Consider the following 18,156-nt stretch of genomic DNA (forward strand, 5'->3'; position numbering starts at 1 on the left):
TTTACAGTTCCTTCTTTTTTATAAGCTACTACGAAGTTTTTTTAATGGTTTTAGTCCCCTAGAAAGTAGTATTTAGACCAGCTTCTCGGGACAGATTCCGCAGAAAAGTTGCTCCTATCGTTATGAGCTCACGCTTGATTTGAAAAGATTTCTAATATGCAAGTGCAAATTTTTTTTTAATAATATAATACATTCGAGTTGAACTGTAAGAAATTGTATTGGCAGTTACAGTAGTAACTCTATTTAATGTATAAAAATATAGTTTTTATTTAGTATATAATGTTGTTATTATAGCATTCCTCTTTCTAAACTGAAAGATGTTCTTTTAAATTCTTATTATAATTATAAAAATATACATAATTGCAATTTTGAATTTTAGGAAATTCTAATTAATAATTATCTTGACAATGTAAAACATTTAGTTTGTTCGAATTGAATTTATCGAATACATCGAATTTTTTTGTCACTTCTAGCTAACTTATTTTTGCACTTTTAATATTAAATATGTTTTTAGAATTATTTTTGATTTAATACATTTAATTTTCGAAATTATACAATTCCGTTAAGGAATATTTACTCTGAGGAATTAATCTTACTTTATGATATATTACAAGGCTTCATTTTCCACCCTCTGTTATAGAACCAATAAATCTCTTGATCATTTTATAATGACTAATATAATCAAAAAAAGAGTTCTTTGTCAGAAACTAGTTATTTTATCACGATCATGTAAAGTCTTTGAAAATTATTTTACATTTTGTCAATGTATATCATGCTTAAAAATATTTTTTGAGTGCTTTAAAAGTACTTAAAAGGTGAAATTTTTTTGTTGAAAAATTTGGCTATGCGTCTTGTAGTAGTGATACTTGTACTTAAATTGAAACTTGTTGAATGATAAAAACTTGTTGAATAAATTTTTTCAATGTTTTAGACAAATTTCTTTATTTACTCTTTTTTTTTCTTTTGATATACATAAGAAAAATTGCAAATCTTAATTTCTGCACTTAATTTTACAATTCAATTTCAATGAAATCATTAAAAATGGAATGCAGATTAGTTTCATATGTTAACTTTTACAATCTGAATGACATTTTTTAACAATCTAGAAATTTAAAAAAAAAAACAAAAAAAAACCACCCGGTTTTGCAAAAATTTCCCGGTAATTCTTTGGCAAGCCCTGTTAATTATAACAATTATATCAATGCTTACATTATACATAATAATGTTTTTGACATAAAATTGTTTTTTAATATTTTTTTATTTTTTTTTGGGAAGGTATATTCGATGATAAACAATCATACTATTTTTAAAGTCCTTAATTTTTTCAAAGAGAAAGTCCTCAAAAGTGCTTAAGTTTTGCTTTGTTTAAAGAGTGGGAACCCTGTATTAATTTTAGTTTTTTAGATAAAGTATTAGAAAAGAAGAATATCTGTAATTTTATCACGATCATGTAAAGTCTTTGAAAATTATTTTCATAACCCTACATAACCCCTGTTGACTTCTACGATAAAAGGAATGATTTTAAATTTAATATAAATAAACTAATTACATGGAATTCTAATGTGTCTAAAAAAATTTTTTTAAATATCATTTTCAATCAAATAGATGGAATTAAAGGGATTTTTAGCATTGTTTATTTATCCAAAAAACAAATGGACAAACTCCTTCAAAAATTTGATTAAAAACAATTGATATTCTAATAATGAAATTAAGTTCTATAAAAAATCATTGAGTAATTGTGTGTTATAATTATTAATAAGTTTATTTACACAATTTTTTTTTTTTTTTTTTTTTTTTTTTGTTATTTAAAATTTACATTTTTACCATTTGCAAATCTGTTGCTATAAATCTTTTAATATTCAATTAAGGATTTTTTAAACTAATGTTATTTTTTTCTTCATTGTTGCTTAGGTACATGATGTCCACGAATGGCTGCAATTGATTACCTTTTCTAGTCATTTATGGGTGGTGCAATCGAATTACAGGACCCAGTTCATGACATGAAAAAGCAGTCCACATCATCATGGAGCCACCATTAAGAGTGCCTTCTTGACAATTTGTGTCCTTGACTTGCAAGGCTCTGTTAAAACAAAAGGGAAACTTGTTTTTTTTTTGGGGGGGGGGGGGGATGAATGTCAAGGGTTGCTGGTAGAAACATTAAATTTGTTTATATGCCAGAAAGAACAAAAACTCAGAATGAAATATTTAAAGTTATGGATGAGATAAAAATATTTTTGATGAAAGTTATTATGAACTAATTAATGGGAAATATAGACAGGTACCTAATTATGTGACTCGGTGATCCAATATTTATATAGTATATATATAACCTTAAAATTGGAATAAGATAATGATGACTTATATTTACTGGCATATATGCACTGGTTCTTAAAGTAAAAATATTTTTTGAAGAAAATTTGTAATTTTTAAGATATTTAATCTCAAATTTATGTCAGTATAAGTTATATTAAATTAGAAGTCTGTTATAATTTAATATGGCCTAATATATAGTTCTGTTAATATATAGTTTAATATATAGTTTATATATTATATATATATATAATATATAGTTTATATATAGTTATAGTTTAATATGGCCTAATATATATAGGCCTGTTCCATTTTCTTGTTACTTCTATATTCAGATGGTTGTTGGTTTTGCACAATCTGACCTACAGTTTTCTTTTCTTTTTTTTTAGATAAAATATTTTCTAAATTTTTCAGAATTTATTTGCTAGGATTTTCTTTTTCTTAATACTTATTATTACCAGATCACACACATAAGATTTGCCATGAGCAATAAGTCAGGAAAAGATATAAAGAATCTTGAATTAGATCCTGAAAATTAAAAAAGACACAAATGTCTGTCTGCTAGTTAGTTATCCAGAGTTGTTAACTTTGTGTTTCTAAAAAAATTCTTTTTTATTACAACCCTGTAACTGAGTTTTTACAACTTATATCTTTGTTAAATATTTCAGGGAAATTTACTTAATTTTTGATAGATTACTGTCAAAGATTTCATTTTAAAATAAACTTAATTTGCATTGATTCTTCAATTTTCAAATTTATCTCATTTAATCTCTTGAAATCTTTATTTAATTTGTGTGAAATTTTTCTTCCTTCTAAATAATGTTTCTTCCTTCTAAATAATGTTGTACCTAATTTTTGATGACCTTCTAAATAATGTTTATAAAACACGCAATTTAGGTATACACAGAGCTGTTGATATGGAATAAAATTCTCATTTTGCAATGTTTATAAATTTTTCTTTTAAAAGATATTTGGAAAGGAAAAATTTCTTTATTAAAATAAATAACATTGTTATTTAAACAAAAACAAAAAAACAAACGGAAACCTTCAATTTTTTTAAAAAATGTTTACATCTATTTTTTTTTTTTTTTAGATGAATACTTTATTATGTATATCTTTTTAAGGCTCGAGTATGGCAGATAGACTACAGAGATCGAAGAGTAATGCAACCTGATGCGGCATATTGTACAGAGGTATTTATTCCTTCAAACTATCGTTTATAACTTTTTTTATATTTTTTGTTGCTGAATTATTTCTACTTCTCAGATGACACCACCACTGAGTATGCCTGACAACCCCATAAATGCAGTCACCACAAAATTTGTGCGTACATCAACTAACAAAATGAGATGTCCTATATTTTGTGTGGCAGTAAGTTATTTGCAATAAACTTTTGATATTGTAAGCATAGTTTTAAGGAGGAAATATGTAATTTTATCAGGAATGCTACTCTACATTTCTGTTCTCACAGATTTTAATTTAGAGTATGAAATTTCAGAAATCGAAATTGAGTACAAAATATCAGGTTACAGAAAAGTCTGTGTGTTTTCTACTTTTTAAATTACATATTGTCTAAAAACATTTTCTCACTATGTGAAATTAAAGTTTATATTTCTGATTTATTTGATTTTTTTTAGTTTTATTTGATTTTTGTAACAAGTTTCTTCAGTTAATTTTGTTTTAAAAAGTTTTTTTATTTAAATCTTTTAAAACATTTCTTTATTTGATTCTTTTAAAAAGTTTCTTTTTGTGATTTTCGTATAACTTTCTTCTGCATTTATTACAGAGATCACTCAATGTACGTAGTTTTAATGTATGTTCGAGGAGGGTTATCTCCTTCTAACATATATTCTAAACGTTTAAATTATAAAAAATGAATAATGAAAACTTTTTCATATTTACCCCCTAATTCCCGTTCAATTTTTCATTAATCAAGTAATGTATATATAACTTTGGCGGGGGTTTTGACCCCCAAAACTACGCCACTGATATCACTCAAAGAAAAATTAGTCAGACTAAATTTATTTTGAATGATAATTTATATGTAAATTTAGTTGTTATTCATCTTTCATTATGCATATTTTGAACTAATGATTTCATACATTCATCAGTCTTAATACACTCATCATGATAATACATTTATCAGTCTTAACTAATTTTTCTGACTAAATGTTTGAATGAGAGAAGCAAATTGCAAATATTTTGTCATTTTCATGGAAACTTGCATGATGATTATAGTAATTGATTAGAAATGAATGTAACTAATAACAGATTATAATTAAATGTTTATCAACTAGTTGTAATCAAGTAATAAAATATTATCACAATTTCTCATTACAGGCAGTAATCATTGCTTATAATCATAACAAAAAGTGGTTACAGATAATCACAATTACAAGTAATCAAAATCTATAATTGCAAGTAATCAGCACTTCCTGTTATCATAATTTGAGTTTAGGAGAAATCATAACTCTCAGTAATTATAAACTTATTATAACCAATTATCTTTAATACAAGTAATTATAAAATACAATAATTTCAGTAATGCAATCCTAATTTCACGTAGGTTTAATTACATTTTAATCAGGATTGTTGGTAATTGATTACTTTTCTACACAATGCATATATTGCATATTAAAATGAATGCTATTGTTAGGTATATTAAATGGATACTTTTAAGGATATATGTGCAAACATAGTTATGTAAATACATTGTACACACTAATACCTATGCATGTTATTGTATGTACATAAATGGGCAATTCTATGGTGACTGGTGTTACATTTTGATATGTTTTCTTATTTTTGAAATTTTTTCATTGATAAATTACATAGGAAGGACATTGAGTAATATGTCTTATTTTTATTTTGAAATGCTCCTCCTTCCATATGCATTAATGGGAAGGTTTTTTGAGATTTAATCTAGAGAAAGCTTTAAACTAACAGGAAGCATTTAAAAAAAATAATGAAATGACCTATAGAAAATGGCAAATAAAAAGAAAAGCCCTTGTGACTGATGTTACAAATACGAAATATATTAAAATTTATCTAAAGTTTTTTTTAATCAATATTATAAAATATTTAAAAACTGCAATTTTTGATTTTATATCTAAAACAGTTGATAGAAAAAAATAAATTTGTTAATGGAGGGAGGCTATTCTAAGTATACAATATGTAAATACATAGAGATACCTTGCACGGCATAGGTAAATGTACATTGTGTGTGTAGGTATATTGTGAAATCACTTACTTTGTAATTAATTACGCGCTTGTAATAAAGAATATCCTAAATTTTAGTGGACACCTGAAGGTAGAAGACTGGTGCATCTAGTGGTGAATTTACTTTATGAAATGGATTAACTTTTAATTTTGAAGCTATTTTACAGGTAAAATAATAGTTGTTTTCTAATTTTTTGTGATATATCTCTCTTATCCATTTCTTATGAATTAAAATTTAGTTTATCATAAAATTTATATTCACGTATGTTGCTTTTTATTCCTACATGAAATCAATGTTCATTATTGATATTTCACTTTTTTATTAATATTTTCAACTCCCTCTTTCTCTTTGTCAGAAATTGTCACACTTCACTACCATTCTTTGTCACAAATTGTCACACTTCACTACCATTCTTTGTCACAAATTGTCACACTTCACTACCATTCTTTGTCATATTACTACACAATCACCTCGTATATTACTTAAAGATAAACTGTTAAGTCAAGGGAACCCAAGTTAAAGCTCTCTGTTAAAGAATAACATTTATGCATTTTATAAAATATTTAATAATTTTTATCTAAATGCAGGACTAAAAAGCAAAATTTTTTCATGGAGTACTTGCATACCTTTTTTTTTATAAAATGAATAATTTTTTAAATTAAAAATTAAATAAAAAGAATAAAATTATAAATTAAAAACAATTTAAGACAATTTTACAATGCTCCATAGTTTTTTAAATTTTTTTTTTAAATTTTTACAGTATCTTTATGAGCTGTATTTGTATAAACCAGTGATACAAAACTTTTAAGGGGAAATTGTTTGTGCATTGCTCAGGGAAACACGCAATTTATAAGTGCGTAAAAGAGAAGATAAACTGTATATTATTTTTAAACTTTTAATTCCTACTTCACAATTAGTTTATATTGTGATCATTTGTAATATTAATTAATTTTTTTATAAATTCTAAAATATGTAAATTTTTTACAGTGCCTTTGATGACCACTTATATTAATTGAGGTTCTCATTAATTGAAGAATTGAAACAATTCCAAACATTTAATCATTCAGTACTTAGGAGCAGTTAATTTAGGTAACTTTATGCGTTCCTGTTCAACGGTTTGAATGTCACTCTGATTGGGACTATTTAGAGAAATATTAGCTTCCTGAAAGGAATTATTTGAATCAAGTTCTTTGTTTAAATTCTTAATGATGTTCTAAATTTTGTTCTAGTTATTTTTTTCTTTATACTCTTCTATACATTTAAATTCTCTTCAGTCGCATCGATTTTGATTAAGCCCTCAATCTGAGTAATTCTTGGAGATCTTCCACACTTATGACCGGTTTTAGAATGTCACTTTCGATTTTTGCAATTATCTTTGTCACCGAAGCTCTAGCGATGATTTGTCTACTACTGAGAATATTTTACATCTGCACTGTGGGCTGTGCGAGCCTGGTGTGTAATTCGTAATCATCAGCTACCCCTGGGATTCGAACCCGATCCACCTCATGAAGATTCGAGCGTTCTATCTCCTGAGCCTCCGTGGCTGTTTAAAATTATTTTATTTTTTTAAAAATTATACCTTTTATTTATTTTTCTTTATAACTTTTAATGGTCTTATATCAGGTGGGCATGATTCAGATAATCTAATATCCATATTCATTGATGAATGATTTTGTGAGAGAAAATAATAAATGTTTCTAATGTGTTAATATGTCAACTATACTGAAGATTTGTTTTCATTTTTGAATTGTTTCGAACTAATTTTATTTCAGTTGATAACTTCTCACTGCTTAAACTTATAATTTAAATTTAAGCAGTACTGTGCTTTTCTTCGAAATTAAACCGCAATATATTATTCAATTTTTAAAGTGTTTCAAATAATTTAACAGTCCAAACAACTTAAATTTGTGTAATTAAGATTACTGCTATAGTTGATATTATTATGGAACTCAATATTATGAATTTAATACAATATACTGTTTAATGTTTTAATAAAATTGATATTATTATACCATTTTATATTACCCCCGTTATAAATCAATGTTCTTAAATTTCTCCTGTTGTCCAAATATAGTTGATTCTTGTTGTTGTCGGCCATTGAGACAGAGCTGGTGCAATTGTTCTTGTTTTCTATCGTTGGCCAATAATTCTGCCACATCTGCTTATAGGGCAAACCCATTCATTTGTTTACAGAATTTTGACCTGAACCACAGAATCTCTAATTCAGTACCCCAGGGGTATTGATTTGTTATGGAGAACTTTGTGACCTGACAGGTTTAACATGCACCAGTCATCATTTACTACACTCGCTGGCTGGACTCACAAATGTGAGAATTTAAATGTTTTATTCTGAAAACCTTAGTTATTTATAGAGTTATAAAAATTTGTACTTTATATTTGCCATTTACACCACAGTCATAAAATATTTCATTTCCATATAGTTAAGGTAAAACAGTAGATTGTAATATGTGGTAACACAGTGGTAAAACAGTAATGTGTGGGAGCATTTTGCAAGATATTCTCCATTTCAGGCTTCTTTTTTACCCTCTGAAATCAAGCTGAAAAATCTATCGATCATTTTATAATGGCTCATATAATCAAGAAAAGAGTTCTTTATCAGAAACTAGTTATTTTATCATGATCATGTAAAGTCTTTGAAAATTATTTGCATTTTGTTAATGTATATAGTGCTTAAGAAAAATTTTTGATTTCTTAAAAAGCATTTAAAAGGTGTTTGCTTTTTGTTGAAATATTTGATGAAACTTATGTCTTGTGAGTAGCATAATTTGTTTGTATGACATCTTTAAAATCAACTTTTTTTAGTTTCCACTGAAGGAAGCAACAGGAGTTATAAAATGTGCCCCATCGTCGTAACATTTTTTTTATTTAAAAATTCTCTAATTAAAAATGGATTGTTATGTGTTTCAATTTTACTTAATTTTTATTCAATAGTCTGATAATACATTTTTGAAGCGACAGATTTAAAATATTTTACTTGAACAAATAAAAATGTGTTTCTTCTAGCTTGAAATAAAATTGTATTTGCATATGCATATGTTTATAAAATTTCAGTATGCTCCAATTTCCTATTTTTCTGGCTTGATTTGCAACAAGAAGAGGAAATCCCTAGCTACTATAAAATTTCCTTTCTATGTTGTAAACAAAAATACACATAATCTTCTTATAATTGCTTCTCTAATGCTTGCAGCTATATAACTTAAAAAAATAAAAAAAAAAACAAAAAAAAATTTGCTTTATTGTTGCATTATAGTACACTAAAAATTTATATATTTTATTCTATGTGCATTTTAAATGTTTTATATTATTATTTTAGATAATTTGGATGTTCTGTCACTTTTTTGTTGTTTACAAAAACTTTGATTACACATGGTTCAGAACCTGAGGATACTTTATTAGGTATGAATGTTAATTCTTTTTATTTGTTATTTTATTTGAACTGATTAAATTAATGATACTTTAATAGTAAATTCATTAAACCAGTGCTAAAATTAACTAGGTGTTATGTTACAAAGTGCAGAATATATTGTTTCATCCAATTAATTTTTGGATCCCATGTAAATTTTGTAATGGAATGTCGAAAAATCCATCAGAAATTTATTAAATATATATGCACATAAATTTTTTAATATTAGGTTATTTGGGGTTAATATTTTTAACTGTTTAATCTGTTCAAAATGAAAATGTTGGTGTTCATGTTTTTGTTTTACTTATGTAAAAACATATTTTTACAGAATTTATATTATCATGTTTCATATTAGCTTAAATAAATGAGGCTAATCTGAAGTAATTTGTAACTGATTTTTGGCACCCAAAAAATTGAGAAGCCAGTCCTAAATAGATGCTTGATTCTTTGTTTCGGTTGCTAAATATATTTTTTCTTTTATTTTATCTTAACCTTCCGAAGGTTTTATTAATAACAAAAAAGAGTAGACGTTAGGAAAATACCCACTAATCTATGAAGTGATATTTATTCTGTAAAAATTATTTACTACATTTAAAAAAAATATTTTATAATATTTTAAAAGTTAAATTATAATAGTATTGTAATTATCAAAAACTACAATTTTTGCGATCAAAACAATTGTAATGAAAAATATTTTTAAATATGATTTTAAAGGCAGGCTAGATTGAATTTACTTCTTTTTTCCTTACTGCATTTTTTAAGGTTTTAAGAATACATTTAATGCAGGGTAATATGAGCAAAAAATCTTAACTTTTAATTTAATTTTGGATTTGTTTTGTATGGGCCAGAAAAAATCCTTTTTTTTTCTTATTAAGAACAATTCCGTTTTTATTTTATCTGCTTATGAATAAAAAGTATTTAATGTTTTGAGTATTTTTTTAAACTAAATCCTATCAGAATTATACAAGTTAAGCATTGCACAAAAATAAACTTTTTCTTGTTTAAACATTAGCTTATTTAATGTTTATTTATTTATTTTTCTTGCCATGTATTATAAATATGTTTGTAACAGGTATAAATAATTGGATCATTTCTTAACAATGAACACAAAATCTTTTTTATCATTCTGGAAATTGCGCAGTTTTTGCATTATGTTTCATATTACCCTCATTATTCTTTGATTTCATTTTAAATATCCTATTCTATTTAAATTGGACCTACTTTTTTATGAAAAATCTTTTATTTTATTTCTTATTAACAGAAAATTAATGAACCCAATTAGTTCTCATTCAAAGTTTTTGGTACTTCATTAGATGTTTTATTTTGAAATTTAAACAAACTAAAATTAAATTTTTGCAATTGATATTTAGTATAAATTTATATTGCAGATGAATGTAGCCTTCTCCCGAACCAAGTGCCAATAATTGAATTATGAACACAAGCTTTAGGTGTGTATTTTGCACTTGCATTTGTGAACAATAACAGTGTAATTATTTATCACTTTTTCTTTTTTTTTTATGATTTCATTTGAAATTTAAAATCTAGTCATTATCGTAAATAACAGGAGTAATCTGCTTACGCATTATAATGCGTCAATTGTGGCCAAGGTTGTAGAGGAGATGTGAATATTAAGTAATCATGATGCATTACTTAGACATGTAATTCTCAAATGCAGAAAAATGAAGGAAATGAGCGTGCTAGTAGATTTATGTCGACAGAATTACAAACAGATTTTAAATGTATATGCAGTTTTAAATCTATATATATACCCGTCAATGACGATTTCTCAATTTTAGCCTCTTTTCAGCTTGGTTCTATTTAATCTTCTATATTAATAATGTTAAAAAATCACGGTATTTAGAGGTCCTCTAATATTATTGCCTTGAAATACCATGTTTCAACAACTTACCAAGTCATCTTTCAACAAAAAAGAATAAGTATTTTAGAATTGTTGGAAAATTCTTTGTGTATTCTCTCTTTATTAAAAAATCATAAAAACTCTTTTGAGTGTTCATTATGTTTTGTTTTGCTGCATGAAAACTTGAAATTACTAAGATACTTAGAAAAGTGCTCAGGAATTGTGATGAAATAAAAAAAATTATCATTAAAAAATTAATTGTTAAGCTTGTTGGAAAAAATACCATTGTTCGCAGACTGCAGGGATACCACTACAGAGTCAAAATTTGACATGTTAAAAGGTTTCCACGTGTTTGTTTATAATCTTAACAAGGAGATTTTTTTTAAAATTTCAATTTGTTCTCGAATTTTTCAATTTTGAAAGCTTTTTGTGTGAATTTTTTCTACCTTTTTTTTATTTTCATTGCTTTTGCATTGCATTTTGCTTTTTCTGCTCAAAAAGTATTAGACTTAGAAACTTGAAATCAAGAAAGCATGTAGAAATGTGTACAAGGAAAAAAAGTATGATTCTATTGTTATTTCGAGAATTTACTACAATTTCAGCAACTGTTAAACTTGTAGTAAAAAAAAGATAACTGCTGAAATGCAACTACAGATTTGAAATTTAACCCAAGTTTAAATTCTAAGAAAATATTTCTACTTTTACAAGCATCGTGTGCATATTCTTAATGATATTAAATGTTTTTTTTGTAAATAAATAATTGATCAATTTATGATTCATAATCAATTAATTATTCTTAACATTAATTAATAGATTATTAAGTAATAAAAATTAATTTCTGGCAATTTTTGAAATAAAATATTATAAATTTAAGAATTGTGTAAGTTTACTTAATGTGTAACACATTAAAATTGATACATAACTAAATTGTGTTATTTAAAGTATGTCAAATGAAATTATTAAATATGTGAGTGATTTTGTTTCCATTATTCATCTGAGATGAATATTCTATGTTGAGCAGTATAGGCTAAATACCAAATATTTGTATGTAGCATCTCTAATTTAGTAGCAGCCATTGTTGAGCAGAATCTTGTATCTATTTGCAATTTAAAAACTTCTTAAAAAAGGCTTTAAGCAATTTTTTCAATAACAAGACCCTATTTGCACAAATTCTCAAAAGTAGGACTCTGGTTGAAAGAGTATGACTTACCGCTAGTTTTATATTCACAAATTATGTGTAGTTTTTTTCACAATTTTACAAAAACAGGACCTTTTACAATATGTCTGGACAGACCCCTGATAACCTTTCTCTATTTGAATTGATATAAATTTTGTAAATGAGTAAAATTACTTTTTATTTATCTGTTCTGATTGAGTCACACATACTGTGTTCTTGTGGCTAAACTTTTTTTTTTAAAGTCCAAAGGATTATTTCATGTAATATAACTCATGATTGTAAAGAGTGCGCCATTTGTTATTCTCATAGACTGCACCAAAAATTCTTCTAAGTATCCCTTCTCTCAAAAAAGAAGTATAAGTGCCCAGACCTAGTTCATGCTATTAAGGCTAATCATTTAATGACTGGAACACCTTTTTAGATCTGTTTACCGAAACTCTGCAAAAAAGTAACCATTTTTAAACCGGAAGGTACAAGAAAAAAGGGTCGTCCACCAACTGGGTGGCTGGACGCAGTTGAGAAGGACCTAAAGATAATAGGAATAACTAACTGGAAGGCTATGGCACAGAATAGATCAAGATGGCAAAAACTTATTGGGACTCCCTTGGCCTGTCATAGGCTGTAGTGCACAAGAAGAAGAAAGGATTATTTTACAAATTCAAGTAATCATCCGTTTCGATATGTTAGCAAATGTTCTTTCATGAAGCTAAAATGATTGTTTATTTAGAAACCAAAATGTTCCACGTGTTTATACAAAATATTGACATTTAAGAGGGAAGTAAACAATGGTGAACGAGAATCGTTTGGGGGGATTGGTGAGCAAAGCGAGCAGGGGTCCAAGCCTTCCAGTAAGATGAGAGTAAACAAACAAAAATAACAAAATGTAATTAAATTTGTTTGCATTTTCATGGGAATTTCAATTATAATGGCAATTTTTATATCTCCGATATAATGATATCTTCTAATTTATGATGTTTTTGTCCAATTTGACAGCGTCATCATATCAAGGTCCTACTGTATGTGTAAAAGATTTTTCTGAATAAATTATGGAGGTAAGTTATAATAAATCTGAGTATCGAATTACATCATTGCTTTGTTGCCAGTGTCTTGATTATTCAAGTTCTAATTTTCTTTGTTTTTTTCCATCATTAGTGAGAATAATTATGAATGTGCATATTAATAGATGAATAAAAAGTTTGAGATTTCGCATTTGAAATAGGGAACCCACTTCTAGTGTAAGGAAATTTGGATGTAATGTTTCCTAAGAATCAATATTTTCTAAAGTCTATGGAAATCTACTGGGAAACAATAATACTATATTATTTGTTTTCTTATCATGATGCTTTAATATATGTTAATTTTAGGTGTTGCTAGCCTCACCCTGTTCATCATGGTGTGTAGCGTTTTTAAAAAGTGTTTAAAGGTGCCTATTTTCGATTTTCGTTATTTAAAAGCCTTTTAAGGTTCTTTTTCCATAGGGTGTTTTAAAAAGTACTTAATTTTCCCTTTTGGAAAAGGAGATTTTTTTCTTTACCCTGTCGGTTTTTTCCTCGTATTATGCAAAACGTGGTTTTCTTATACCTACTTTTCACATTGTTCTGTACAACGTTTTCGCAATTCATTCAACCACAACCCATTTTAACAATTAACCACAATCCAACTGTCAGTTTGAAGAAATACTTGTGAGTCCGTTTAGCGTCTACTGAGCTGAGTTCAGTGAGATTATTGCGTTCAGTATCATATTCCAATATATCATCTTTTCCAAACTGACAGGTAATATTTAAAAGAAAAATTAAATAAATGTAAAGAAATTTTAATGATAAGTAAAATTTTATATTTTTAGAAATATATATATATGTTACAATTTTTGCTTAATTATACATACTTTTACATAAAATTTTCTTTAAAATGGACTAATATTTTCAAATATAATAATGTGCATAATATTTCTATTCAGGAATATATCTCAATATGATAGATTGAAAAGTAACAAAATTCATGCCAATTTAGTTTCAGAATTGCCTATCAACATAAGTACCTGAACATTGTAATTTTTTCAACAAAACTTTTAAAAAGTTTTAATAAATACAAAATATATCACCTTTCTATAGATCCAAGAAATTTTACTTTTTTGTCTAATCTATTAAGATTTAATAGACAAATTGAAATTGTAAAAAATTGATTTGTTGAAGTGTGGAACTATCCACAAATAAAATTCTACCAAGTGATTAAAGTATCTTATACATTCTAACTACTTTTTTATTTCAGAATTTTTAGGACTTTTAAATATTATAAAGAAAAAAACGTGAATTCAATAACCACATAATTTTTAAAATTGAGGAATTGAATTCAAATTTATATTTTTGGAAATGACATTTAGTTGCATTTAAAATTAGTAATACTTCAATCAAAAATATTAAAATCTTATTAAAAAAATAATTAATTTACAATTTTAAACTAAATTTTAAATTTTTTTAATGGGCTCATATTATGAAATTATTTCATTTGGGAGTTAAATAACTAATCTAATTTTGAAATTAATAAAAGAAAAAAAATATTTTATTTAACATATGCTTCTTTTAAATTGCATTTTTTATTAAATTTTAATCTGTGATTTGGAAATCGTGTTTTTGAAGTTTTTTATGCTACTATGCAAAAAGCTTTTTGTTTTGTTTTTTTCATAACTATTGTGGCAGGGTTCCCACTCAAATTTCAGAAATAAAATCCCCATATTTTGTCAGGAAAATTTTTCAAATTTCCAGAATATGTTTTTTTAATATGAGGCAAGATCTCATCAAATATATAATTTTTTATACAATAAATTACAAATTACTTTTTGATCAAAAATATATCACATATTATTTTTGTAAAAAATGACATTTCAGTAGATGGTTTACCATGTAGATTTTAAAATACACAAGTATATAAATTATAGATAGAAGCAATATTTTAAGCACAAAATCTGAAAAAAATTAAGTAACATGGTAACAAAGTAACATAGTTCATCAATAAATCTATTATTAAAGAAAAAAGTAATCTTACATCTGATTAAAAGCCAAACTTAATTTATGCAGAAAGATTAAAAATATAGTATTAGAACTGAAAATATTGTTAGATTGAAGAAAAAATTTAAAACAAATTTTTGAACAAAAAGTAGTTTTTACAAATTAATGATATAATTTTAGTTTTAATCCAAAAAAGTTTAACCATGTTGCAGTAAAGCTTTTACAACCTATTAACTTTGTGAAACTTATTCAACTCATTGGCTAATTATCATTATTTTCAAGAATCGTTCCAGGTGTTGGCCAAAACTTGAAAAAACTTTACACAGACCTGAGAAATAATCAATTTTAAAATAATCAATTTACCAATGAGGTTCCAATGTCTAACATATATTTTTATTATTCTGTGTAAAAATTTTGCTATTATTAAATTTTGTTAAAAATATTAATTTGTGAAAAATATTTTTGTTGAACAATTTCCTGTTTCAAATTAGTTAAAAATACTTAGTTTTTAAAAATTAAGCTTGCTTTTTAAGCTTTTTGTTATTTTCTAATCATAAATTGGCTGCATGATGGCAGACTAAATAATTTTAATATATTACTTCATAAAAAAAAAAAAAATTTCTTTCCAATTTCTGTCCAAAATAATGCTTCTGTCTGAAATTCATCTAATTGTCTACACTAAAAATCCACATGTTAAGCTTATTTGAATTTTATTTTTTACAAAATTTGATATTTTGCAAATTTTCTATCAAGAAATAAGTTTTATTGCCAATTGAACAAAAATATATTTTATTTCTGACAAAATATTGCCTTTTATAACAAAAGTGTAATTCGGAATTTAATTTAAATTTTAATGAAAATTGTGGAAAAGTCAGGAGATTTTATTACTAAGTTTGAGTGGAAAATTACCATAATTCTTATTATATTCATTTTTAGCTTGTGCAGATGCCAATAGACTAGATGCCATTCCAAACCAGTAAATTAAACTTTCTTCTTTAACACTTAATTTTATGACTGATGAAACAAGGAAAATACGTTCATCATGTTAAATATTTTCAAAATGATAAGTAGTTTTTCATTGCATTCCTGCCAACATTGGAGAAATAAAATAACAGTGATTTTACATATTGTCCCAATTTTAGGTTTACAACTACTCGTGTTCAGCTCTGTCGCCTTGTAATTTTGAAGCTAATCCAGAAGACAAGGGAACTCCTGGATCAAGTATTGGGAGAAATTTGCTTCAAGGAGAGCTTCTTGGTGGAACCAACCTGCATTTAATTTAATGTGGAGGAAAACCACGAAAACCTCCCACGGTTAGACAGATGACAAGGGGACATAATTATACAATATTAAATAATTATACAATGATAACTCGTTATGTATATAATTTTACAACATACAAAAATTAGGGTTGTATACTGAGAGCAATTAAAATAATTATTTTAACAATTGTTCTCACCCAGTACATTATCTTACAAGTGATGTATTACATCCTAAGCTTACAATATCAGTCTTGTGAAATTGAGGAATGGTTCCTTCAATGGTGTGAACTTTACTGTTTTACCGTAAAAACACAGGTTGAGAATTGTACTCAAACTGTAAAGGTAAAGAGTTCATGAACAAGGTTAGTACCCAAATCCTAAAACAAAAAATAAGCACCTTTTAAGAACTTTTTAAGTACTCAAAAAATATTTTCAAGCACTATATACATTAACAAAATGCAAAATAATTTTTATGGACTTTACTTGATCATGATAAAATAACCAGTTTTTGAAAAAGAACTCTTTGATAAAGAGATTTTTCGGTTCGATATCAGGGGGTGGAAAATGAAGTCCGAATTTGAGAATATCTTGAAAAATGGAGCAGAGTTTTATAATTTTTTAAAGGAAGGCTGCAAGACGTTCCGAATTCGTAAAATACTTTTTATATTGATGTTTTAGCAAGCTAAACTCCATTAAAAAAGTATGTTCACCATCCTGTAAATATATGAGTTCATTGTTTTATCTGTAAATTTTTTAATTTGATCTGTAGTGTTGACATTTAATGTTAAAAACATATATATTTTTGAATACTTTATATTAATTATACTTGCGTTTTTTGTATTAATGGACATGTAAATATTTTTTTAATAAAATTGTTTTTTCAAAATAGTTAAGCTTATTTTTTGATTTGTTGCATACAAAACTTCCATGAAATTACTGAATTGAAATTAATAAAAATGAAATTGGTAATACTTAATACTCTGAGCCAGGGGTCCTCAACCTTTTTGTACCTAAGAGCAAATACCAAAATATCGATCGAATGGCGGGCACCATATATTTTTTTAAGATTAATTTGTAGTTGTTAGATATAGGTAATAATACACACTACATGTAATGCTCAAAAGATTTAATTTTAAAAATTAATTTAATTTATGAATAATTAATATTGTGTAAAATAAATGATCACTAAATAACTTGCAAAGCAATATATAAAAATTACTTATAAAATATATAAAATACAGTCAATGTGATCTTTGGCATTGCATTTCACTGACCAGCACTTCAGAATCGGGAGAATATGACGAAATTCCTGCTTGCAAGCAATCGGCAAGGTGTTCATCTGTAAGTCATGATCCATATTTTGATTTTATGATATTCATTGTCAAAAGTAATGATTCGCACAAGTATATGTGGAACTAAAAAACGACTTTTTTTTATATGCTGCTCTTTTTAAGAATGGAAATTTATTTCTGTATTCCAGAATTTCCCGTTTTTCAGATTCAGATATAATAGTTTTGAGGCTAATGTGATTCTGGAGATCCAAAATTTCTATCTCCTTACTTGAAGAAATTCTGAAATGTATGTTGCTATTTCGGTTACGTTTATTTGGATTTACAAAAAAAGGTGCCTATAAGCTCCTTATGATATTGAATTGTTGAATTCGCTTTTCAAATTGATCTTGAAGTAATTGGAGGTTGATGACAAATGTTGATCAGTCAATTTCATTGTTGTCTATAATTTTTTTCATGTTTGAAAAATTCACAAGAGACTTCATTTTCAAATGTGATATCCACAAAACCAGCTTAGCTCTGAACGATATCATAATCATTCTTGATATATGTTTGTCCTTCCCTGCAGCTAAATTATTTAGTTTTTCCATTATGTCTGTTACGAAAGACAA

The 18,156-nt window shown here is 26.2% G+C and overlaps 1 protein-coding gene across 1 annotated transcript; it reads left to right on the forward strand.

Moving 5' to 3' along the window:
• The first annotated feature begins 229 nt into the window (after window positions 1-229).
• Window positions 230-17,144, forward strand: LOC147816774 (pre-mRNA 3' end processing protein WDR33-like). Its single transcript, XM_087151158.1, has 6 exons — window positions 230-248; window positions 3,435-3,503; window positions 3,577-3,681; window positions 8,865-8,947; window positions 10,343-10,402; window positions 16,137-17,144. The coding sequence occupies exons 2-4, from the start codon at window positions 3,474-3,476 to the stop codon at window positions 8,931-8,933; spliced, it is 204 nt and encodes a 67-aa protein (XP_087007284.1). The 5' UTR covers window positions 230-248; window positions 3,435-3,473; the 3' UTR covers window positions 8,934-8,947; window positions 10,343-10,402; window positions 16,137-17,144.
• The last annotated feature ends 1,012 nt before the right edge of the window (window positions 17,145-18,156 follow it).

The sequence above is a fragment of the Parasteatoda tepidariorum genome, chromosome 1 (assembly GCF_982258835.1).
Source record: "Parasteatoda tepidariorum strain Cologne lab strain chromosome 1, Ptep-v5.0, whole genome shotgun sequence".
Lineage (NCBI taxonomy): Eukaryota > Metazoa > Arthropoda > Arachnida > Araneae > Theridiidae > Parasteatoda > Parasteatoda tepidariorum.